Consider the following 27,906-nt stretch of genomic DNA (forward strand, 5'->3'; position numbering starts at 1 on the left):
CTCTGTTTGCTCTATTAAAACTACGTCGTCAGCGAAAGCTCCTTCAGATACTTTTACTCTTCTTAAGTTTATGTGACCCATACAATATTTCTTACTAATTCGTTTACAGGTTTTAATTATATCCATTCATAAATGTAATGAAAAGTATTGAACTCAAGCTACCTCCTAGTCTTAGGGGCTACGTTGTTGCAAATGCTGATTCTATGTTATGGGCGATAACTATGTTTATTAGAGAACTGCTTACGCAAATGCTATTGAAAGTCGAAGTCTACACTGAAAATAACCTAAATTTAAAAACAAATATGCAAATCATGTGGATTATATTCTTAAAAAGCTTAGTAGCAAAAATCGGTGTGTCCATATTCAAGAAGGTAGTGCTACGGTTGTAAAAAATATGATGTATCTTTCTTTTTTTGTTTACAGAGTAAGTGGGTTGTTTAGATTTTGAATATTTATTTGTAAATAAAGATATATTTGAATATCAATATTGACTACCATTCGGATAACTCAAAATCGTCGGATAACGCAAAAAATATTGGCAACTTTTCGCTGTCCATTCAACGACAAAATAGCGTAGCATTGGACGAAGTACTCATGTTTGAAATGAAGGAAAGTTGGTGTATGTCACCGCTTTAGAGCTTTTTATAAACGTGGCAAACGTGGTAAATCATTGATGTCACCAGGAATTCAATGCGTTTACATAATGTACTGCTCTCATTCTTAAAAGTACTTTTCAGTTTTGCGGTGCGATGTTGTATTAAGAACGAACATTTGTTGATAAAACACTGATATAACTCAAGAATTTTTCAGATCAGTATAAAGAAGAGACAAATAGAACAGTATAAAACTATTGTTAGTCATTTTATCGTTTAATGTACTTATTAACCATTTGCATCATAAGCTCGGGTATTCAGGTGATTTTTACTGGACATTATCACGGAAGGGCACATATGCGCGGCAGCTACAATATACTGTCACAGCCAAATAAAAATGGCATAAGCCACAATTACTTGTTCTTTCAGGAAACAAAAAAAATTCATCACATCGTATTAAAATAGGCATTTAAACCAATTTGAAGTTTGTTTGATGTTCTGTCGCTTTAACTTGATGCACACTTAAAAATCGTATGTGAAAGGTTATAGTGCCAGTGTTAGTTTTAGTTCAATATAATTAATGTATTAATTATAATAAAAGTAGTAATTATTGTGTAAATAATATACAGAGTGATTTATTAGCTCACCATCAAACTTTGACATATGATAGCTAATCCAATTACAAAAAAAATGTTAATGAACATATGTCCTATATCAATTATTTACGAAATTATAACACTTTAAAGTTTTCTGCAGCAAATTTATTAATAGTCAGTAAAATCAAACATTCAACAAAAACAAAGTTGTCATTGTAATATGTCAGTTTGCTGTAACGCTTAATTATTACATACAAGAAGAAACTCAAAATGTACGTTTATAGCACTGAAGTATGCTGATATAATGTTCGTGTATGGTTTTTGCAATGGAAATGCTCGACAATCAATACGAGAGTATCAAGAAAGATTTCCACAGCGTCATTTGCCATATTATTCAGTTTTTAGCGATTCTTTCAGAAGACTTCGAGAAACAGGTAATTCTGCTCCAGCAAAAGCTGGAAGCAGTAATTAATGCTGTTATTGATAATTCTTCCATCAGCACTCGAAGAATAGCACACAACATACATGTTCAACAATACACAACATGCTCAAAATAATGACTTCATTTCAAATGTTCTCTGGACAGATGAATCATGTTTTACACGAGATGGTATAAATCTGGGCATTACAAAATCCGCATGCGATTAGACCAAGGAAATTTCAACAACGATTCAGCATCAACGTTTGAGGTGAAATATTAACTAACTAGTAACTATTTACTAGGTTTGCATGTACTTGATGGACGTTTGAACTCTGTAAATTACAGAGTTCTTTTGAACAATACACTTTTTGATTTACTTGAACATATACCTCTTAATGTAATTCAAAATATGTGGTACTAGCACGATGGTGCCACAAGTGGATTGGTAATAATGGTCCATTTGTTTGGCCACCTAGATGCCCCGACCTTAATCCATTGGATTTCTCCTTATGGGGTTAAATGAAACAAGTTGTGTATCAAGTGGAAATTAACACACGAGAACAGTTATTAAACAGAATACAAATGGCTGCTACTGAAATAAGAAATCAATCAGACATTTTAATTCGGCGTTGTGAAGCATGTATTCTAGCAGAAGTTTAAAAAAAATGTTGCAGTTAATTATGATATAAAAATTAAAACTTTAAAGTGTTATAATTTCGTAAATAATTAAAACAGGACATATGTTCATTAACATTTTTTTTGTAATTGGATTAGCTATCATATGTCAAAGTTTGATGGTGAGCTAATAAATCACCCTCTATATTATTTACAAAATTACCTTATTTAGAAACAAGTTCGAAGGGTTCAAAATATACAACAACGTGGAGCTAAATAACAACTAAATAAAGAACTAAAACTAAACCTAGAAATAATGCGTTTCTCAAGTCTGCTAAATCCGAATGTTTCTAGTTCTGTCTTCCTAGTGACCAAAACATCCAGGAAGGGTAGCTGTTTAGCAGCTTCCGTTTCCACAGTAAATTTGATTATGGAGAGTTACGATGTCAGAACTTCTGGAGACACTCTTTTTGGACAATGGTGTCACCCCCCTAACGAAATCATACTGTTGGTTTGCACGGACTGGTTTGCCTTCCTTAATGCTTTTCTTCAATCAACTCTATGTAGAAATTAGCGATTACCAGCGACTGTGGTGATCCTACGGCTGCCCCTTCGCATTGCTCGTAGAATTTTTCCTTGCAATAAAAATATATCGATGATAAACTAACTCTGGAACATATTTCGGTAAGTCCTCCGGAATAAGTTTATGGCGAAGACCATCCATGGCATCTTTAACTGGTACTCTGCTAAATGGAGGTTTAGATTCTCTGGCTATGATTTCTTTTTACTTGTAAAAGGAGTCAGAATTTTAACAAGGAGTTTTTCCATTGGTACGTTAGAGAATTTATGGCACTGACAATATTTGGTTTCTGGATTTTCGGTAATCTATAAATTCTTAGTGGTACAAACAAACTTCTGTGTTATCCTGTTGGAATTTCTGTAGATTTCACTTTCTTCATTTTCTTGTGGATGACTGTATCCAAAAGGCTTGTCATATTTTCGTCATATTCCTTCCTGTCGACGACCACGTTGTCATTCCCTTTGTCTGCTGGTAGAACGATGATGGAACGATATCACCAAATCACGGTGATATGGACCACTTTGTCATTTCTCCTGAATGATGCAAGTTTCTTGCATGTTTCTGTATGTCAAGTTTCAGTGATGCTATAGGACCCTGCGTTCTCCATCTTATATACTAACTGTATATAATTAAGCTCAAACGGGATATGGTGAGTGGTTAACAAAGTTTGTAGAACCTTTAAATAGTTCTTGGTGAGCTAATAAATATGTTGTGTTGGTATTTTTTGCATACTTCTTTATCAATAAAACAAACAAAAAGAAAACATCAAAGTGTTGTTTACAAACAGCAACCAAAAACTCTTATTGTGTTGGAGAAAACCACAACAATATTCTCTTCTTGGACAGTGTGTCGCGGGAAGAATCAAGCTAAGTAAAATAAAGAAGTTATAATTTTAAAGATAAAAAGTGTATGTAAAGATATGATTAGTCAAATAATATTGTTAAGCGCAGTCTTTCTGAATCTAATTGTATAGCTGGAAATCCTTGTATTTCTTCTTTCTTTGCGTAGCCTTGCCAATTTTGTCGCTGATATTAAAAAATTGGGGCAGCATTGCATCATTTCATTGCTTCATTGAAATGATGAAGAAAGGGTTGATAATAGTATTAATAAAAATGACTGCCATTTAAACTGTATTTTTTACAATCTAACAGTAATATAATTCTAAATCATTTTAAAAATCATTACTATTTAAATCTTTTGTAATCTTAATTCGTTTCGTAATTAAAAATTAAAAATAAACCGGTTCAAATCGAGATAGAGAAAAAGAAAATAAAAAAAAATATAAAGAAGTCGTAGTCTTTTTTCGGATCACCCTTAGATCAAGATAAGTACCGTCTTACAATGCCGAATTATCCTCAATTATATAGATGAATAGAGATGTGAAGGCCGATATAAACGGTTCGCGCAGCGTGTGGGAAGAATCTGGTCCCCACAACAGCGCTGAAAGTAAGACATCGCGATTTCATCGTAACGATAACAAGAATTTGTTTCTTTTCTCAATACGAAGAAGTTAAAAGAAAAAAATTAACTGTACCATTATTGTTTTTTCATTTTTTTCATGACTTTTTTTAAGTGAAACACGCGACTTCCTTCTTTCAATTCCGAAGAGTAGAATAATAAAAACAAATAACCATTGTTCGCAAACGGCCCCCGGTCACGTCAATGCGAGCCCCCCCATTTTTAACGGTATTTTAATTACCGGGAGATTTATACGTAACGTGTTTGGTCGGCGAAGGTTCGCTTATAACAGAGTTTTAACGCCGCACTACGTACTCGAGGTCTTTTCTAGCCGAATGGTCCATAAACTACATCCTATTTCCGGCGTTGACAAGCGGATTAGTACTATACCAAGAGACGAAAACAACTCGATGAAAGACTCTTTTCAAAAAATGTTGTTACAGTGATTTTAATACGTTTTCAAGTTTTCCCATCGGAAACTATGCTTCTCTTTATATAAATCAAATCATCTAAAGCGACATCTCACCGTTATAACCTTATTCTTTGATAATAAGTTGTAATGAGATTCTGAAAGAGATGAAAAGATCACTTCATCGGATTTAAATTATTCAATGATTTTAATCAATATAAAAAAAACTGTTATAATTGTTTGTAGTAAATCTTCGATTTCTTTTTATTTGGTTCTAGTGAATGAAGTGTAAAAAAATCTTACCGAATAAATTGAAATCACCGGAATTATTAAGAGAATCGTAGGACGACGTAGGAATTTTAATCTCAATCCACTACGTTCTGATCTTGGTGGCTCGATTCGGCTCGACTGTGGTGGGATAGAAACTCCCGAGGGAGAGGACGATTTTTTCACACTCCAGCGGAGAACCGAGCGAGAAAACAAGGACGCTCCGGAACTGCGAGAAAGAGAAGGGAGCAAAAAGGAGAAAAAGCGTCGAGGTAATGCGATCCGGTAGTTGATTCCAATCAACAGGTGAACGCTTCCTTAGACCGATCGTTTCTTTTCGTACAACGTTTTAAAACATTATTTTTCACTTCAAAAAGAAAATCTACAATGATAATTTGAAAGAAAAACGTTTTTTGTTTTTATTTCAACACAACGTTCTTTCATTGATGACGATAAATCCATGTGTGTGCGCGCGTTGAATCTTCAAAGGAAACATGCCGCTCTCTCTACTTAAACCCTAATAAATTCGCTCAAATAGTGTAATAAATATTTCATACCTCGTTGGGTCTAAAACGAACCGAGTCTATTAACTACTTACATACGCATCATCATACCTTGATTGTAGCGCTAATTTTCTTAAAGAAAAAAAGTTAATAAATTAATAAACTACAAGAAAACCTCGATATAACGGATCTCTCGTTAGAACAGAGAAAATATTTTTAAGTCATACTATTAATATCATCTATTTAATACATCAGTATATTTAAATAGATAGAATCCAACTTGGGTTATTACGGGGTTTTCTCTGAGTTGTCTATACAGGGTGATTATTTGTCATGAGGAATAAGTCCCCAAGTTTATGCCTATAGGTTGAGAATCACCCTGTACAATGTATAATAGCAAGAATTATCTACGACCGATATCGTGGGAGGCAAAATTGTGAACAAATTATTAAGGAACAACTTTTCCGAAGAAAGCTCATATTTTGGTTGTAACTTTCAAGCTTCATTCTGATTTTAGAATAGCTTCATAAAATATCATTAATTATTCAGTTAATATTAGGTTTAATATAAACTTACTTATTCTAGAAATTAGCCAAGTGAAAAATGTCAAAAAACACATTAAAATTGAACATATTAAAATATATTTACTTTACATCGTTAAAACCACATGTTAAAAATATGACGATTAAGTTATAGGATTCGCTTTTCTGTTTAACAAAATAAACCAAAAACTAAGACTAAGCACAGCGCAGGTATAGAAAACCAAACCGCATCTCCGTGAATAGTCAAGTTTAAAACAAGTGGTGAAGACGCGAAAATTCAAAAATTTAAATTAACAAATAAAACTTTAATCTTAAAAAGTGAAATGATAATAACTGACTTAAAAAGCAGAAAACAAAACAAAAAGTTATTATTCACCTTTTTATTCTTATTATTAGCACTTAAATAAGCGTAAATATTACTAACAGACTGAGTATCTGTTTTGAACTTGATAGAATTCTCCATGTAATGAATGTATAACATTTCAAGAAAATTCCTGTTATAATAGTTCGATCTAGTATCACCCTATCAATGTCAAATTTGTGACCTTTGTCAGTTACATATTGAAATAGAGCACATGTTGACTGCTTCAATCTCTACAGTCACTTTTATGTTTAGACATCCTATTTTTTAATCATTGTCTGATCAACAAATTTGCCATTGCATTCTCCACAAGACACACTGTAGTTTTGTCCTTTATATTCGTAAAAATCCTTTGGAGTTTATTATCGCAACTATCAATAATCTTAATGTTATCAATGTTGTTGAAGATTGTTTTAATTTTACCAGTGAGTTCTGTTTCCAATATTTAAATTGTTTATTTATTAATTAATTTAGAAGGATATCCATTGTTAATGAAAACATCTTTAAAAAATTTAAAATTGTTGTTTAACTTCTGTATGTATATAATGGGTCACTTTAGACCTATGCATGGTGAACCATTCTAAGTTTTTAATGCATTAAAAAAAGATATTGTTAAGATTGAAAAAACTTATCTCTATTAAGTTTGACACACCATTTCTAAAAAAAGAGTACTAAAGCACCCATGATAAGTAATTTTAAAAGATGACCTGTTTAGTCAAGATTCCCAAATGGTACAACACTTGCCATTTTTCTTCTCATAAAAAATATTATTGCCTGTTTTCTTTTTGCAAAAGAGCACGTTGTTTAAAAAAATCATACTTTTGTATGCTATTTGTATTTCCTATACAAATCCTCAATATCTACAAAGAAATGTGGTTTCAACAAGATGGTAAAAAACTATGTTATTTTGTTATACTTAAAATAAATTTTTATCTATTTGTTGCACAGTTCATTTTATAGCATTTATTTCGCAAAACCTTTTGTGTCACTATCATTTTTATTTTAAAATACGGTAATTTTCGTTTTCAAGTACGGTACTACAACGTCCTCTGTGTGGCAACACTGGTACGAAGGCTTTCACGGCCAGTGTTAATTAAACTAAAACTAGAACTAACACTGGCACTATCATTAGAACTAACACTAGACCTAGAACTACAAACTTTCGGGTTGAGAAGTACGTTTTTTGAAACAATGTTTCGAACCTTCTTCAGAAACACTTCGAACTTGTTTTGTAATATTTACGCTTATTTAAGTGCTAATGAATAAATTGTATGTTCGAATGAAAGTTATTAAAAGAATTAAGGTTAGCTTCAGAATCATCTTTATGCATTCCCAAGATTAAATCGTCAACACACTTTAGCAAAATCAATTTTGAAATTTATATTATTATGTCTTAATACTTCATCAAAGGCATAATCCATAACCACCAAGGCCAAAACTGGAAAGATTTTGGAGCCCACTGGGGTTACATCAATTTGGTGGTAAATGAACATCAATTTCAAACCAAGCAAGAAAGCATCTTTATCCCAACTACAATGTTGTGTTATTAATTCTTATTTTTCGTCAACTATTCTGTTAACCAAGTCCAGTGGAATCGCAGTGGAAAGGTTGATAACATCCAGTGATATCAAAATATAATCCTGCAAAACGCAGACGCGGTTTGGTTTTCTACACCTGCGGTGTGCTTAGTCTTAGATTTTGATACATTTTGAAATATTTTAGTGTGTTCAATTTTAATGTGTCTTTTGACATTTTTCATTTAGCTACTTTCTAGAACAAGTAAGTTTATATTAAACCTACTGTTAACTGAATAATGTATGAATTTTTTTGTAGCTGTTGTAAAATTGCTCTGATGAAGGTTGAAAGTCACAACCAAAATACTGGGAATTTCATATAACTCGCAATATATGAATGCAGTAACCTTAGTTACGAAACTACGATACACTGTCCCACATAAAATGCAACATAGCTTAATAGTAAAGGCATTGGGTGTTGTTTAGTGTTGTTGTCCATTTTACTGAAATAAAAGTAGAACTAACACTAGACCTAGAACTAGAAACATTCAGATTAAGCCGTACGTCTCTTAATACTTCTAAACCCAAATGATTCTAGTTCTACTATATAGGGTGTTTCTGTAAGTCGTGGCATAATTTTAATGACAAATACTAGAGTGAAAATGATGACGATTCGTGTAACCATTTTTGATGTAAACCCTTGTGGGCTTTCAAAATTAAGAAATTTTCGAACATTTTGTTAAATATTTTCAATATGTTTTGTCTAAATTTGGCAAACAGTGCAATGTTATCATAAGAAATCGTTTAGGATCACTATTGGAAATATCGAACCACGGGATCAATGCTATAGAGTTGTTCACAAAGGTTTTCTTTAAAACTTTTTTATTATGTCATAAACCCTTACATTATGATTCTAAAAGCTTATTTCATTTTAAAACTATTTTCACTTTTAGATATTTTTGATTAGACGCATCGTTTTAGAGATATTTGCAAAAAGATACAACCTCGATTTTGAATGCTTTAATTAATCATAGGTGCCTGTGGAAACAAATTGTAAGTAAGAACTACCAAAGATAGAAAAACATTTCTAAATATCGAAAGTCATTTAGGTGAGACAGGAAATTTAAGACAGAAGTATGTAAATAACGGGAATCTGAGGTCATTTCGTACACCCCAACTAGAAGAAAACATTTTGGATTTTGTGGCAGATCGTAGTACTGCTAGTACTGTTGATAGTAATAGTTTAGACATTTCAGAATATCCAAAGGTACGTCTTGACATGTCCTACATGAACAGCAATTGTATCCATACCATTTGTCGAGAGTACAAGAATTAAAAATTGCTGATCATCCGTTGCAAACACAGTATTGCTACACTATAATGGAAAATTGTACTATTGATGTTGCGCTTTTAGAAAAAAGTACTTTTTACAGATAGAAGAAATGCTGAAGAATAATTATTGTACTGAAGAAAACCCAGATTTCATGATACGTTAGTAATAATTTGACAGATTTCTTTTAAAGAAACTTAAATCTTTTTGTGAATAGCTCGAAAACGATGCGTCTATCAAAAATTTGTAAGAGTAAAAATAATTTCAAAATCAAATAGGTTTTTAGAATCAGTTGGAAAATTTAATGGTTTATGACATAATAAAAAAGTTTTCAGGAAACAACCTTTGTGAACACCAGCATTGTTCCCATGGTTACATATTTTCAAAAGCGATCTTAAACGATTTCTCATGATAACATTGCACTGCTTGCCAAATTTTATCTTTTTAAGACAAACCATATTGAAAATACGTTAGAAAATGTTTAAAAATGTCTTAACTTTGATGGTCTATATCTTAGCCATTTATGGGCTTAGACCAAACATTTTTACACAAATGATGACGATCATTTTGACTCTAGTATTTGTGATAAAAATTATGCCACGGCTTACAGAATCACCTGTATAATCTAATATACGTGCTTTTCTAATACGTATTCAACATTTCAACCACTTCAATAAAAATATACAACAATCTAGCGCTGAATAACAATTAAAACTAGAACTAACACTCGTACCACACCTAGAAATAGAAACGTTCGGGTGTAGTGTTTCGAACTTGTGTAGTGTTAGTTATAGTTTTACAGAACTAACACTACACCTAGAACTAGAATCATTTGGGTTTAGCCGCACGTCTCTAAAGACGGCTAAACCCGAATGTTTCTAGTTCTAGTTATGGTGTTAGTTTTAGTTTTACAGTTGCACTGTCTCTAGAACTAACATTAGACCTAGATCTAGAAACACTTGGGTTTAGCTGTGCGTCTTCAGACGGTTAAGAGACGTATGTTTCAACTCGAATGTCTCAAGTTCTATGTCTAGTGTTAGTTCTAGTTTTAGTTGTTATTCAGTGCTAGATTGTTGTATATTTTTATAGAACTAGAAATAGAACTAACACTAGACCTAGAAACATTCGGGTTCGTCTCTTAAGACCTAATCCTGAATATTTCTAGTTGTAGGTCTAGTGTTAGTTCTAATTTTAATTGTTTTCAGCGTTAGAAGCGCTAGACTTCTAGATTGTTGTATATTTTTATTGAACTAAAATTAGAACTAACAATAAAGAACGCAAAGTTGTTGATAGCGGTCCGAATTTGTGTGCATTAAAATTATCCATTCAACCAGTTTAAAGTGTAAATTAAAATTTTTTTATATAACGGACTTTTGGCTATAACGGACACTTCCTTAATTAGGGTATCGAAGTTTTACTGTATTTGAATAAAATTAATCTAATACAAATTGAGATTAAGTAGTAGTCATAATATTTCGTAGAAATTCGCTTCACCAATTTTATTTTTATCGGTATGGATCACAGTGTGAGCAATTCGAAGTAGACGGCGTGGGGCCGACGTCATTACAAATTGAATTAGGTCGTCGAGAGGCAGATCCCGGGGCCACCATTCACGACCGACGGAGGTGGCTAATTCGTTAAATTTACCTCCATTAACGGCTCTGTACTTCTGCCTAATAACCATCTCCCTCGAGAAGTAATTTGCTAAACAATAATCGTTTTTTTGTCTTTTTTTTAAATAGCTTTAATTTCCTTAACATTAATTTGTAACCGAAAGACATAATGGTTCGTATCTCACATATGTATGCAAATCTCCATTCCAATTAATTTCACCATCAAACACGGTTTTATTTCGCCCGACTAATTAATTTCACAGCCCCTGGGCGACTTTTTGCTCCATCACCACCACGTTTATGAGTAAGAGAGATAGAATGTGAGTACGTGAAGTACTTCTTCGTCTTTTCCCCCCTTGAAACCCCTCGGTCTTATCCACACACACACACACATAACACACATATAGCGAGAGATAGAGTTAATTTGTTTCGCGCTGCTATCTGACGCAATTATCGTTATTAAGGGGGCTTTTAATTAGATGGCGCGCGTGTGCTGGGCGAATCATGACGGTGTGTGTCATCGTTTTCTGTGCTTACTATGAGACTATACCTTTAACGGCCTCTTTATCTTTTCAATTAGAAGAGAAGACTAACATAGGCAATGTTATCTTGGTTGACCTTAATTCAGGAATATTACAAAAAAAGACGCAAAAAATAATAAAGCATTAATTAATATTAGCACAAAAAATGAGAATTAATTATCTAAAAAGGTCAAATATTTATTTTACCACTAATAATACCAACTTATTACCGAAAAAATACTAATATGACATAATTTCAAAATTTGTCAACCAATTTATTGCGTGATACCAAATAATTTATGTAGATTATAAAAGTGAACTAAATCTTACGCAACAAACGAATAAAATTGGTGTTAAAACATTAAGTGGACCAAGTGTTTTATATAAAGAGGTAGATTTCCATTTCCGGTTTAAACGGAGGTGATAGATTGTTGAGAATAATAAGTTAAGTGAAACTACATCTGTCTATAAAAATTTAAATTCGACGAAACACCTTGACGAATACTAAATTCTCGGAGTGACCTACACTCAACTTTCTCGCATTTTTTTAATGGGCTTTCCGAACGGATAAATCGGTTAAAATCTCGAGGACAGATTTTTAGGCGATTACAATGCTCGAGAAAGTAAAAATAAATATTAAAAAATCATATTTCAAGAACGAATTGTGCTTACAATTTATTAAACTTAATTCCGCGCTAAAAATTTATATTTTTTAAATTTAAACAATCATATCTTAAGAACAAATTGAGCTATCATGATGGCATAAGAAACAGTTTAAAGCAAATTTAATACAGATTTTAAGTGCCGTAAATCATTCCTTATTTTCCATAACCATCGTCGGTATGATTTTCTAAATCCAATCATGCATGTTTCATATAAATTTAAAAAGCATAAATTGAAATAAACATATCTCAAGAACAAATTAAGATATGATGGTATAAGAAACAATTTAAAGCAAATTTAATGATGATTTTATGTGCCATAAATCATTCCTTATTTTCCATAAACATCGTCGGTATGACTTTTTAAATCCAATCATGCATGTTTAATATAAATTTAAAAAGCATAAATTTAAACAATCATATCTCAAGAACAAACTGACATATCATGATGGTATAAGGAACAGTTTAAAGCAAATTTAATGAAGATGTTACGTGCTATAATGCATTCCTTATTTTCCATAAACATCGTCGGGATGATTTTTTTATTCAATCATGCATGTTTGATATAAATGTAAAAAATGTAAATTTAAACAATCATATCTCAAGAACAAATTGAGATATTATGATGGTATAAGAAACAGTTTAAAGCAAATTTAATGAAGATTTTACGTGCCATAAATCATTCCTTATTTTCCATAAACGTCGTCGATATGATTTTTTAAATTTAATGCAACATGTTTAATATAAATTTAAAAAAATATAAATTTAAACAATCATATCTCAAGAACATGTTGACATACCATGATGATATAAAAAACAATTTAAAGCAAATTTCATGAAGGTTTAAAGTGATTTTTTAAGCCAAACCCTGCATGTATGTACAGTCGCATATATCGTCGTAAATAATCTTATGATTTTTTAAATCCAATTCCGCATGTTTCATAGAAGTTTATAAATATACATTTAAACAGTCATATGTCAGAAGACCAAACTATGATATCATGATTGCATAAAAAATAATTTATACATTTCAATCATTTTCCATAAACATCGTTGTTATGGTTTTTGGGAACTCATAAAATTTGTTTGTTACCAATATTATATTTATAAAACTAGAAATTAAAAACATTATATCTTAAGAAACATTTGAGATATTATGATGAAATACGAAGTATTGGAATGGTGTTATATGATAAGAATCTTGTTTTTAAATAATAATTCGTTCGTCGATACTATTGGTGATAAACCTTGTTCACTTTGCCTAATACCTCGAAACGACCAGAAAATATGCTCAAATTATCTGTATCTTCTGTCTGATTGTGTAATACTAATAACACAATGTAATTGTTTATGATAGAATAGCATATTATGTAAGAAAAGATGAGTTAATAGTTAAATAAGGAAAAGTTGCAATTAAAAAAAAAAAGAAAGATTATCCAAATTCCGTTAGGTAATGATTTCGGGGAAACCTAAGAAGATTTGTACCTTTGCCAATAACAAAGAAGGTTCTATATTCGGCATGCTTACACCCATGACTTCCAATGATGGTACGATTGATGTCTCGTGTCCTGTTATTTCTTGGGATTTCGCGGAATACTTCTCGTCCGCTTTTATGGATGACACAATCGACAATTCAGTGGTTGGTCGTGGCTCGGGTGTTTTACTGTGTTTTCCGTTAATGCAGTTTTTAATGTTCTGTCGCTACATGACCAGTCTTCTAGTCCTAGTCCGGTTGATATTCTCACTTTATTCTTAAAAATCTATTAACTGTTTTGCTGTGTATGCCATTAGTTCGTATTTTCGAAGTCTTTTATGCTGTTTTCCGAAGTATTTGGAAAATGAGTCTAGTGAGTCTAGTCGCAATATTTAAATCCGGAGAAAAAAGTTTTTTGAGTGTTTTGAATGTTCCAAAATGCATTTCCTCCCTTAAAAGTATAAAATCTCTTTATTTGGCATTTATCAGCAGTGGGTTATGTCTATACGCAGTTTTTCGTGACTCTATGGAAATCATTTATCGTTGCGGTAGATTTCATACTAATTTCTGTTGTTATGGGGATGCTTTGTTAGTGATTGTTCTGTTTGCATCGCGAATGTGTAATAAGTAATTTATTAAGTTAATAAAAAATTCAATTTTAAGCATTCTGTATTTCCTAAACCAGCTACACTATCTAATATCTCCAAATCAAGATTTTCAACTTCGCTTTATATCAACCCATTTCAACTTGACTCACTTTGCAATACTGATAGTTCATCATATAAATCAGATAAAACGCAGGTGCTTGTTGGTGCAAGTTACTGTTTTGCTCACGAAACTTGAGACTATTAGGATAAGAAATGCTGAAAGTAGTGACGTTTCTGTTTGCATCCCGAATGTGCAATAAGTAAATATATTAAATAAGCGATTTTGAGCATGCTGTACCTTCTAAATCAGCTATACATCTAGTATCTCCAGATCAAAATTTTCAACTTTGTTCTATATTAACCATTTCAATTTAACTTACTTTGCATACTGATAGTAGTTCATCAGATATACTGTTTTCAGTAGTGATGAGTGTTCAGTTATGGGCAGAAATTTATTTTTCCTTGCTTGTTTTTTAAGATAGTCTAACAACCTTGCAAGGTTCGTTCTCAAAATATTCGTCTTTTATGATTTAAAAATGTTCTACACTGCAAACAATCAGAGGGCTTTTATTCACTCTCTAATAAACTTGTGGGTATTGTAGACAGATTGGTTTCGCTCTTCAACGGAATAAATCGAAACTTGACAGCAGATAACTGGTACACAAGATATCCTTTAGCAAATGAATTACTTCAAAATATAATTACACTTGTTGGAACAACACGAAAGAATAGAAAGGAAATGCCTGTAAAGGTAAATCCAAACCAGAGTAGACTCAATTACTCTCGTATATTATTGCCCAAAAAATAGGTAAAGCTGTTTTGCGAAGAAAGGTGACGTAGCTACAATTGATCAAATGTGTGTACATTATTGTGTCCACAGAAAAACGAAAAGAGATCCATTAGTAATTTTCTTCCAACTGTTAAATATTGGGGGATTAATGCAAATATAATAAATGGTACAGATCTTCAGTTGGCAAGTATTATCATAAAAGGATGACAGCAGTAATTTGAAATTTACCTTTGGATGTGAAACAATTTTTATCTTGATATAAACGTAATTTGGAAGAAGTCGATCAAGAATCAAGAGAACGTATTGAGAACGTGAACCAAGAGGGTGTTGTGTTTTGTGGGAAAAAAGAAGAATAGAACGACTACGATACAGTGCGATTACGAAGAAGGTGTACTTCGTCTTACCTATTTCGAGCTGCCCATGGAATTAAGTACTTTAGTTAAGAAAATGTCTTCTTCAAAAGTAAAATATATTTTGAATAGGAATCGTTTTTCTTCAAAAATTAAATTGGTGTGCAAAGTACGCCAAACGACTATGTGCTTTTGCACATAGCGCCTATCAAGGCGTTAAAGAATTTCCTTGTTTGATAAATTAAATAAATAATGATTGCTTGTTCCTGGCACCAACAAGTTCTTCTCGATGAGTCTGGAGATGAAAAGAACTTTTTCCTTTACACTCTTTTAAGATCTAAAGTAATAACAATTCTGCGATGTTTTTGTGTATTGAAAATTCTCATTGTTTACGTCCACTGATACAGATAAATCATTTTGGCCCACTTTTACCAACCTCTTGTTAAACTATTTAGGGGATAGTTACCATGGCTACAGCGGTTTTAAGCGTTCTTATTGGCTAAAGGTGGGTTCATGCAAAGTGTTTTAGTTTTAGTCATAGTCATAGTTATAAGCGTTTGCTTTAGCTGTAGTTGTAAGGAAGCTTTTGTTGGTTCATGCAATATTTAAGCACAGCAAATTAAAGGAATATTTTGATATATAACCAGTCGTGCCAAATTAAAAAACAAAGAAATCGGGAGTGAAACTGTTTTGTTTATTATGATTAAAAAGAAAATTGTTGTCGCTGCTAGTGTAATGTGCTTGAATGCAGCTCTATTAATCGCACAAAGATTAAGAAATAAAAGACGACGGCGTTTTTGTAAAAGACCAATCAATAAAAATAGAGAATTAGAGGTAAATTATGCCACTCTGATTAGAAACATGTTGGAAAAAGAGGAAGACGACTTGCAATTTTTTAAATATATTCGCATGTCGTTCGAAGAGTTTAAAGAATTCTTAAGAGTCAGCAAAAACACCAAATAAAGGTGCAATTTCACCAGCTCAAAGGTTGATAGTAACCCTACAGTAAGTTTTTGTTTAATTTTATATTATAAAAACTTTTAAGTTATGTAATAAAATTATTGTAGTTATTTATCAGAAGAAAGTTCTATGCAAGAGCTAGCTTGGAATTTTCGAATGGGAAAATCCACTGTACATTATATAATTAAAGAGACGACAGCTATTCTGTGGAACGTACTACAGCCCAAAGTGTTACCAGAGCTAACAAGAGACGTATTAGCCTCTGTTGAAGATACTTTCTACAAAAGATGGAACATACCCAACTGTATCGGGGCTGTTGATGGGAAACACATCCATATACAAGCACCTGCACATGCATTAATGGCATGTGTAGATGCGGATTATAATTTCATTGTAGCAGATATTGGAGCTAGTGAAAGAAAGCATGACAGCACATCTTTAAAGACTGGATGAACAACTAAAAAAACAAAAGCAAATTTTTAAATGATAAAATTAATTTAAGTGCTTTGTACAAGCTGTAATATTTCGGCTCTGAATCGCTGCTGAACCTCTGAGGGCTTTTCATTCACAAGTTTATTGATAAATTTAAAAAAAGAAGCATTTGCGTCTTCTTCTTCACTAATACAATTTGTAATTTTCTGCATTGATATTTTGATGCATTCTGCCAGATTGTCTAAGGAATCTGCTATTAATAAATATACCTACCATTCATTCCTAACTTACTTCCAATTTCCACAAAAGCGTTTTCGGACATTAATTTATTTTTATGGTCTTTATGTTGTGGATCATAAAGATATTGATACCCTTGTATCAACTCTATTAATTTTAAGTCAATTTGGTGCGCATTTGACTCCAATGAAATAATTGTCGAAACAATAACGCACAACAACCTTAATACAATAAAATACAAAACCTAACTGACCTAACCTCAATTTATAAAATAAAACACTGCTATATTATAAGGACACAAAAGAGAAAAGTGCGCATGCGTCACGTTACGACCGATTGTTTTAGCTTTAAGATGTTAAAAGTTGGGCAACTCTTGGGACTAGGACAAAAATCATTTTAGTCGTAAGCTGTTGTATGAACAGTACTACTATAACACAATACCTTAACTTTTCACTCTTACGACTATGCCAACAACTACGACTAAAACACGTTGCATGAACCCACCTTAAGAGTTGAATTTATCTATCGGTTAAATTTATCAAGAGGTGGTATAAGTGGACCTCTTGAAACTTGACTTTTTGAATGACTTGTAATCATTTTCTTAGATCTTGAAATCTACTATAATATATATAAATCTACTATAATCTACAATAATTTATGCAGTACTCTAGTTTTAGCCTAACCACAAAGTGCATTTTTACATATGTGTCAATTATTGCTGTCAAAACTTTGTTTATTCATATATTCATCTTGATGAAGCCTTACTATAGTGCAATGACAATTATTTTGTACTTTGTATGACACTAGCAAATGCAGCAACACTATTTAGGAAACCTGAGTCATCAATACAACGAAGACACACTTTCATCGTTTAAGATTAGCCGATCAAGATTAATTGGGATGGTTTGTTCTTGACAATATCTTTGATTGATACAGTTTTATATTTTTAATACGTTGAAGATTTTCATTGCTTTTGTTGGACAATAGTCTGCGATCATATTTTGTATGTCAATGAAAATTTTCTCTTTTGCTTCGTGCTTTTCGGAATCACTCTCCGAATCGACTGTCCGTCATAATTGGTCTAAAGCGCTTTTAGTACAGAACCGCGTCGCAGCTCTCCATCCATCCATTATTTCGGGGTGCGTTACCACGTGCATTAGCAAACATAAAGGGCGCCCGGGATGACATCGGGGATGCGTTAAGTAGATGGCTTTTAAAAGTTATTAGGTTCGCGAATGCGCTTTTGCAAAAGGCTTCTACTACGCCGTTTGTCCCCAAAAACCCAAACGCGCGCCACCAAACGCCCCTGCCACATTCTCGCAATAACGGAGGTTGTTTCAGGGACGAAATGGACTCGAGCAATTTGCGACCCATTACGTTGATGACTACCCCATATCTATTAACAACGATCTCTTCGCTAAAGATATTTAAAATGAGACAATTTAAACTTGGGAAATTCGTTTGGTAAAATGAATTAAAAGAGTCAACGAATGACCTTTGAAACCCCGGGGGAAATGTTGGCCGTTTTAGGGACCGCGAAAAACGACAAAACGGCCATCAATTTTATCGCGTCATAAACACGAATTAGCGCGGCGCGGCCACTTTTTTTAGGGGGGAAGGGGTCCACCGATTGCAACGTCACCGACACGCGTCCGAAAAACTAACTAAATAAACAAATTTAATTCCGGGCCTGGTAATCCCCGACGGGAGCCGTCCCTAATTAATAGCGTTATTTATTTATTGCACCGGGGAGGGTATAAGCCTTCCGGACAAATTGCCCGACAACTATCGCTACCCACCATCCCCCCTTCATCCCCAAAAACGCGAACAAAAAATTTATTATATGTTTAACGCACGGATTAAAAGAACCGTCCAATGTTATTTATCGATTTTATATACATAAAAAACAAAAAATATCAACTCCAAAAAATAAATTTGAATCGTATAATCTGAGAAAAGTCACAAGGATTTCGACACTGTCATCAGCGATTTAATTCAAAAAAGAACTGTTGTGCATTTGTGACAGAAAAAAATACCGAGTTTTGTACCCATCTTTATTTTGAATATTCGGTAAATCGCCAAAATTACATCAGTACGCCATCACAGGAAAAATGAAAACAAAAATAAGATTACGAAACATGGTGAACCATCAAAGAAACAATCAACATTTTATTCTGAAGTATGTCCGTAAATTTTCATTCAACTCTCGTTAACTTAAATTTTCAAGATTCCTATCGAACGAAATTTTGCAATAGAAGATAATCCTCTTTCCGAAGAAGGTAAACTAATAGCATACGAAGAATTACGTGAAACTCCAGAAAATGTTGCAAAAGGTCTTAAAGAACTTCGAGCTTTTCTGGAACGTGACAAAACAATACGTTATGATACCGATGATGAATTTCTTAAAATCTTTCTTCGTCCAACCAAATTCTATGCATCAAGTGCTTATGATTTAGTAGATATAATTTTTTTGTAACAACATTTTCTAGATACTTTTTTTTTAGATGAAAAGAGTAGCAAATTTTCGTGAAAAATACAAAGATTTATTTGATGGCTTACTTCCTGAACATGAAAAATTAAACTTCATCAACAATAACATCGTAAATATTCTCGTTAATAGAGATCATAAGGGTCGACGTGTTCTTATCATTAACGCGGGTACCTGGAACCCCTCAAAAGTCTCCTCAGATCAGATTTTACGTATCTTATACTTACTACATTTGGCTGCAGTACAAGAACCGGAAACTCAAGTACGCGGACTTGTTGTTATTATGGATTATAAAAATTTCGGAATGAAACAACTCACCAATTTTACTCTACCTTACGCAATGAAACTTTTATCATTCATGCAAGATGCGTCAGTTTTAAGATTAAAAGAAATGCATTTTATTAATAATCCGAAAATATTTGAAACTGCGTGGATGATGATTAAACCATTGTTGAATAAGAAGTTGTGTAAAAGGGTAAGTAAAAATGTTTTTTATATAGTGTGAGTTAGAAATGATCGGAGAAATAAGAACTAAGAAATAATACATCAATATTTCTATAAAGGATGATCAAATAGAATTTTTTTAATAACTGGAAATTTGTATTCGTTAATAACAGATTCCTTTCACCACTAAGTATATAACAGAAAATATTGTGATCGTGCAAAAATATGATATCGAGATTTTGATGGATTTGTACATTTTGAGGGCTTTTGAAGTCATTTTGTCTATTTTTAGTCTTTTAAGCTAAATCCATCAAATGGAAGTGACACTAAACCTGAACTCATATCGAACATTTTTCGAAAAACATTCAAATATAAAATTTCAATCAAACCCGGAAGTGCCACTTTATTTGAACACATACCCAGTTCTTTCCTACAATGTGGCACGTTAAATTAGATACAATATAGATATTGAGATATAAAATTTTAAACGAATTGCGTTACCGAAAGTGGAACTTTACCGGGAAGCTTTAACGCTGTTTATACTTATTGTTAGCTTTTCTTTTTAAATTTGATCTTGCATCATCCGCTGATGGGTCAATTCTTAATGTTGTTGCTTTAAATATCACGTAAATATACAAGAAATTGGAATGGTTAGTTAATTTATATCTGTATTAAAATAATAAATAAAAATGATAATGCTAAAATAATCATCATAATAACATAATGATGTCATAAGCTCTAAGTGGTTCCGAAAAAATAATAGAATGGAAGGTGTAGGTAATTTCAAAAACTTAATGATAAGCTTGTAAATACAGCCGTATCGACAGAAACAAGTGGAAGTTATATATTTGGAGAATCGGACTCAGATTTGGGGTAGTAAGATGACAAATCATAGTGTTTTACATCATCCAAAGACGGTGTAAGAAAATTATAGAGAACAGTTACAGACAAACTTGAGTTGTGACGAGAGAAATTGAGGTATTCATTTTGATAGCATAGTCGAGCACAAATTTGTTATTCTTGTTTTGTTTTTGGATAAATACATGTTTATTTCCACAAATTGTATGTGGAAAAAAGTTGAAAAATCATCCTCAAATAAGGATAATTTTGGTGAAAAATGTTATAAAAACCGTCAAATTTCAAAATTGTGCAAGTTTTATTTTTGGACATAGCGACATGATTATTTTATAAAATTAGTGATAAAATCCTGCTTTTTAATATGATATATACCAGTCTGCGAGAAAGTTTATAAATAATTCAGAAAAAAATATAATTGAAGATAATAAATAAAGAGGATTTCACAAAAATTAGTGAATTACAACAAAATCGTCCTAGATTTGTTTTTAAAGATGTGTTTACTAGGGTGAATTAGCAAAGAAATGGTGTCTGCGTTGTGGCATACTAAAGCTTCTTTATAGCGAGCTTCTCGATTTTTCTTGATTTTATAGATAGCAGTTTCTGACTACTTATCTTATATTTTTAATTTTCGGACAGTACCCTCGACCTTCCATTAGTATTTTCATATTTTCGGGTTTCCAGATTTCTAAAATAGAAGGGTCATATACTCTTCATAACATCCATGGTTCTTGCTAGTGTCGCTAGTGTCTCATAAGAAATCTACTTCGTTCAGTTTTGCAACATTTTATTACATACTAATTATTTTCATTATTGGTGATCGGCGTATGCTGAAACTTATTTTGAATTGCAACTTGTATCTACGAATGTCTCTTTATAGTCCCCACTTTGTAACTTTTGTGTCAGTCACCGAGAACAATATCGTTTTCTTCGCTACTTGTCATAAATAGAGTCAACTTTTATTGAAATTTAGCAGAACCAAAGGCCCAATGTTATTCTATTTTGATGAATTTCGTATCATTGTAAAGGTTGTCAGTTAACTTTTTTGCAATGTTCCATAAAAAACATTCAGGAAAAATTGTAACATTTTGAATATTTTAGTATACTCCTTACGAGATTGGAAGGTTCTTCCAACTTTCCAGTTTACTGGAATAGTTCTGTTAATCCAGAATGTTGTTGGTCTTCGATCACTATATATGTTATTTTGTAGAACAAGGTTGAAAAGTGGTGGTGTAATCACCCAGGTGATGATAACCCCGCCATAGTGTTGCACACACGATAGATTTATTTAAGCTGTAGTCTGAGTAATCTGGCTAGGCCCGTTGATTTTTGTGAAGCCTTCCCCGGGATGTGGCCGTTCACAGCCCAGCAGCAAAATGGATATTAAAGAGTGTTCGGACCATTTCTCAATTATATGTTGTTGAATTTCAGATTTGTATTTAAATCCATTGCGATTTAAATGATATCATATGGAGTAACCTTGTTTAGATACTCCTACTAACGTCGTACTAAGTTTCAATTGATGCATGTATTGAGGCCTGTTGTCAGATAATATTGTTCGTGCTCAGCAATTTTGCGGAAATACCTCGGTTTCTTGGATGGCGTTCTTATGGTACTGCTGCTACTAGAAATGTTTTACCCCAACGGCTGAACACATCAATAACGAATGAAAAATCTATTATTGTTGTGTATTTTATTATTATTTTACACGAGTAAGTTGGATGGTTTGGCAGTCAAAGACAGCTGATTTGGCAAATAATAATTGCTGAAGTATCTTCTGATTTCTATTTCTAATCCTTATCACTGGTATTTTTTCAGTAATAACCTACGAAATTTTCATCGTGGAAATTTCGTAGGTATATTTTCTTTTATGTCAGTAAGTAAAGATTTTTTATTGTTGAAATATTACTGAAACATCTCTAATTTTATTTGGTTCTATGGAGATCAAGTCATTCAAAGGGACATCTTTTAAGTAGCACTTTGTAGTCTTTATTAGGTCCGTTAGTGGTTTAGTGAATAAGTGTTGGATCTTCTATACTATCTAACTGTTAATTTAGGTTTTGCCTCAAATTTCATTCAAATGCCTTCGATCTACGTGCTTCTTTGAGAAAGAAGTCAAATATCTAGAAGTAACACTACACAATGCAAAAAGGCATAAGTAGGTTTGCAAAAAACTTTTTTATTCGATATACAATAACATACAAACCTGTAACCGAGCAGAGAAAGGTCCAAAAGGTCTCAGTTGCCAACAATAGTTCAAGAATTTAGTGAATTGTGGAATTGTTGACATCTGGTGTGATCAACTATCATCTTATGATCATGTTTAGGTAGAATGAAACATATTCATGGTGGTATCTTTGTTACGTCGAAAGATGTTACCAAAGTAAAATATTTGCTAAGAATTAGTAACCTCATCTTAATATAGGTTGATATAGATTTGGAATTGATTAATTTGATGCTTGACATTTGTCTCTGTATTTTCAACACCTATAATTCTCCTTTTATATTTTAGGACTATGCATTGAATAGAGTTTCTTCTAAAGTAAACATGTCACTGATGTTGTTTCTTGTAGACTGTTGGGAAGGAAGTCATTGATAGATTCTTAGAGTTATGCTAATTACATCAAACTATTATATAACACAAAGACCTCCATAAGGTTTTTGTTGTGCCGCTTTATGTGCTCTACGTTAAATTACATCTTATCCCCAAACTGAAGATGGAATGTACATATATTCTCAAGAAATCAATTTGCGAATCCGTCAGAAGCTCTTTGATTTGATACCCATCTGGTTTAAGAGCTAATACCTATAGCTTTGCTATACCTCAGGCATTGTGATTTTAATTAGGTTAATTTTTAAAGATTTGATATGAGATCAGGTTAAATATCAATTTTTGTCCACATCTTGTTGTGCGAGACAAAACTTGAAAGCTCGAGTCGCTAAGGATTTGGCAATAATTGTAAAAAAATGGGTAATGGCAATAGAAAACCATATCATCATTTAAGCATTGAGTATGAAAATATTCTTTCTTACCACGTGATAAAGATTTTTTCTTGATTTGTAGAAGAAATGATTGTACCTGCAAGAAAAAAAAATTATTTAGTGTTGAAAAACAAATTATTTTAGTAAAATAAAATTATGTGCTATTTGTTAATTGAGCCATGCCGCTCGAATTAAGATTTAGGATTATTAAGAGTTGTATTACCTAAATTTATGTAATTATCGTGCTTCAATCGCCATACTTCGTTTTCTAGTATTTCCAGTTCAAAGATTTCCCGTACTTACTAACTCACACCGTATAATTTGGTCGATTTTTGTTCTACTTTTTGGATAATCACACGCAAAGTGAATAATTTATAGCACTACACGGTAATTTAGCCATTTAATAGTCTTAAAATGAAATTTTTTTTGTTAAAGTTGTTTTTTCATGAAAGTAAAATGTCTTCTCTTCATAAATTTATACCACCAAGTTACTTACCATCTGATTATGGAGGAGATCTACCAGCGATATTTTATTCTGGAATAGATTGGTATCCAGCTATAGAAGGATATCTTGATTTTTTTAAAAAGTGGAATTCATGTGGAAAAGTACGACCGGTAAATCAAAAAAAGTAACGTATTTTATTGTATTTTATTTTTCTGGTGCTTGTCAAAAATGCTAAGTATTATGAATAAATCAAACAATCTTTTCAAAAACATCTATGTTTATTATTTTCTATACGATATTCGATATGAGATTGGAAACGAAATATTACCCATTAGAGATTGGAGAGTGCAACAACATACAACACACCTCCCTTTCTATTACATACATTTATGCATCATCAGAGGTTAAGAAGAAAAAGTCCTTCATATACAGGTCCGACCAAACCCTATTATTTCGCCAAAAGCGGATTTTTCATAACGGTCCACAGATGAGAAATGGAAAACATATGCAGATCCGGGAATGGAGTATTAGCCGCCCTTTTCCCGGTTTCAGATCGGAGTGTGCTGCCACTCCTCATATGCATAAACAATGAGAGCTGGCGGCGGAAAGCTGCCTACTAGATACATTAGTGCAAATCGACGCTTCACTCCATTAGCGAAAACCGAAGGTTTTCTTTTGTTTTCGCGGCCGAAACACGATGGCGCCGCCGAGGCCGCCATTAGAAATGGACGCCAAGCCGCCCCCACTTTACTCCACTGACGCATTTGACGCGTTTTTGTTCGAATATTACGTTGAAAGCATTCGCAGTATCGTTTCGAAACAATCTTTTTTTTGTACTATTAATAATTCATTCATTAAATTAAAGTACAGTAAGACCTCGATATAACGGACTTCGTTAGAACGAACTTCTTAATAATATTATCTATTTAATACATCAGTATATTTAAATATAAATGTGAGCGCTCATAGATAGAATACAACTCGGGTTATTAATCAAGTGAAGACAAGAGAAGAAGACATAGAAAATAAAGGACTACTCCCGAAAAATTTATTCAAATTCAAGAAATGTAGAAGAGCTGTGCAGCAGGCAGCGAATTTCATCAGCACGGTGAAACTTGAACAAAAGAAAAAACATCAGGCGATAGCGGTGCTGTTAGATGTTAAGAAGGCTAAGGATTCCGTCTGGCAAGATGGCCTGCCGGCAAAAATGATCCAGGCCAACCTAAAAGGGAACCTAGTCAAATTGAGGGCTTCTTTTCTGAAAAATTGATACTTTCAGGCGAAAATGGAAGATAAAGTGTCCTGCGGAAGAAGAATGAAAGAAGGGTTACTGCAAGGATCGCCGCTATCCCCTCTCCTATGGAAACCAAGACAGAAGTGAAGAGGCACTTTATACACTGAACTGGTACTGGTACTGCAAACAATGAAGGATTGAAATGGAAATACTAGGCTTTAACAAGAAGAGCTCGAGAAAACCTTCCTAGATATGCCGAAGCGTATTGAGATGAAGAAACGTTTATCGGGAAACTGAACGCGGGAAAGCAACCAGACAAGAGGCTAAGCATTGTGAAAAGAACGGCAACTGAGCTATACTTCGTGATAAGAGGACAGTCGCCGCTTCTAACAACAACAAAGGTAAGGATAATAGAAGCCATAATAACGCCGCAGTTGACATATGGAGTAGAAATTTTGAAAACCCATAAGAATGTGAAGAAATTGGAATCGTTTAGAAATAGGATTCTGCGTTCAGCAACAAATTACGTCATGAACATGCTGGAAGCTATAGAGAAGAAGCCACTGTGCGAAATACGAGAAGAAAGAAAATCCAAGTTGTTAAAAAGCTTGAAAGAAAACGATGATCCGAACATCACAAGGGTAGGAAGAAAAATAGAAGAAGTGTAGTCCTCAAGAGAGATCGGAGATAGAGGCGTATAAAACGCCTGATATATTACAAAGGAAATGATTGATGTGGGTTTAGCCCCATCCCGACATTACTTTGCCGATTATGGCAAGGTATCTGTTAGCAGATTCGCAATCCCCATAACTAACTCAGTGTGCCCATCGAGTTACACTGCAGATGAAGATCCAAGGTCATAGTCGAGAGACTGATAAACGTTGTAAATAGAGGCTATAAAAAACTGAACGTAACGGTGTGGATACCTGTCCGAATTTGTGTGCATTAACCTTTAAATGCACGATATTTTGTTTACAGTTTTTATTTATCAAACATTACTAAAAAAACGGAAAAATAAGGAAAAAATCTCATCTTTGTAAAAATATGTTTTATTGCAAAATTATCATCTGTTGCCAAATAGCTACAATGCGCAATCTGGTACTGTGTAGTATAAATTATTTCACATGGAAATTCTTGAAGCAGTTCTTTGTTTTATTCAAACAAAGTCTGATTCCACATTTTTCACATTGGACACGAGTGAATCCTTTGCAACTAGGAATCTTACATCGCATTTTATTATTTACATGTATTGGCCAATGTCCAAATTGATCTTGCCTTATATCTTGAGGTGGTACATGTTGTGTAGGGCCTTTTCTCTTCTTCGCCCGTAGTTCTTGTTCAACAGAGCTGGAACTTGGTCTACCCCTTTTCGTTGTTACAGATATGTTTGCCTTCGTAACGCAATGGGCTACTTCAGTTCTGAATTTAGCTTGCTTAACAATCTTAGCATCTTGAGTTCCTTTTTGTTGGTGTACTCATTTGTACGCTAACTAAGATCTTGTAACGATCCATCAAACTATCCATGAGATCGACACCTCCCATATGTCGATTGTATTGTTGTATTACGAATGGACATTTCACATTAACAGTTCTTTTTTGCTTTCGATCATACCTCTTCATCATAGCTTCAGGATGTGTTCCGGTATCAGATTTACATATTTATTATTTTTCCATACTAGGGAAGACACATCAATTCCATCTATCGTGGCAACGAATTCGTAACTGGTACCACATCTTCATGCTTCATTTGTGCTTCTGTCGGAAGTTTACAATTGAAGACTGGATGTAACAAAGGTGATAAGTGCCAAAATTTCGGATTTTTAGTTAGATCCATAGAAAGATGTTATACACCATTCTTTATGTCCTGACAAGGGTGTTATATTAAAAAGTAAATTTTTGCACTCGTTTGTTACTTCCACTCTTCAATTGGGTAACCTATTTCGTCGAATTGCGGCAAGTGTATAAATGCCTACCTTAGCTAAATGAATCATTAGTGGTACGGCGGTATAATAGTTATCATGATATAATTTGTAGCTTTCATTTTTTGGTATAATACGCGATAGCCGGATGACAATATTTGATGTAGCACCCAGATCGGACTTCTTTGGAGGGCGAGTAGTATCATCATTTTTCTGGCCACTACTACTTCCTGGCCAAAATTACGCAAAGCCATCTATTCCAGACAAAACAAACAATATGAATCCCCACTTATGGGGTTTCAAATTGGGTTTCATGGGCATATATTGCTTCATGTAATGTCTGACTTTAGTCGAGCACATTTGCGCATCAATTGAGAGATATTCCTCAAGAGGTATTTTATTGAATTTGCTGGTCAGGTAATCGATGAGAGGTCTAATTTTGAACAATCTGCACAATCCCGCTTCATTTCTTGGAATGAATTTACAATTATCATTGAAATGAAGAAAATGTCTTATATTTTCAATCTTTTTCAAGGACATTGTGGCTGAAATTCCAATTCATCGCTCTAATAAGAACTCCTACAATAGAACAGGATGTTTTGAGAAGTGTTGAAGAAAATCCAAGTACGAGTGTAAGAAGGATCTCTGCTGCAGTTGTATGCTC

At 33.1% G+C, this 27,906-nt stretch overlaps 2 protein-coding genes across 4 annotated transcripts in view; one reads left to right on the forward strand and one right to left on the reverse strand.

Moving 5' to 3' along the window:
• LOC111422683 (LIM domain only protein 3) overlaps nucleotides 1-27,906 on the reverse strand; it is a 284,619-nt gene that overhangs the window by 142,384 nt on the left and 114,329 nt on the right. Inside the window, exon 3 of one of the 3 annotated variants that reach the window (XM_071196486.1) lies at nucleotides 23,696-23,741. The exons of the other annotated variants lie outside the window; for them this stretch is intronic. The gene's annotated coding sequence lies outside the window, so the exon portion shown is untranslated. The remainder of the gene's footprint in view (nucleotides 1-23,695; nucleotides 23,742-27,906) is intronic. 3 annotated transcript variants of the gene reach the window in all.
• Nucleotides 18,950-24,360, forward strand: LOC111422700 (retinaldehyde-binding protein 1-like; the record flags this gene model as incomplete). Its single annotated transcript, XM_071196531.1, has 4 exons — nucleotides 18,950-19,054; nucleotides 19,103-19,330; nucleotides 19,380-19,838; nucleotides 24,080-24,360. Coding segments are annotated over 4 exons (990 nt in total), but the record flags the coding sequence as incomplete, so codon positions are not given.

The sequence above is a fragment of the Onthophagus taurus genome, chromosome 6 (assembly GCF_036711975.1).
Source record: "Onthophagus taurus isolate NC chromosome 6, IU_Otau_3.0, whole genome shotgun sequence".
Lineage (NCBI taxonomy): Eukaryota > Metazoa > Arthropoda > Insecta > Coleoptera > Scarabaeidae > Onthophagus > Onthophagus taurus.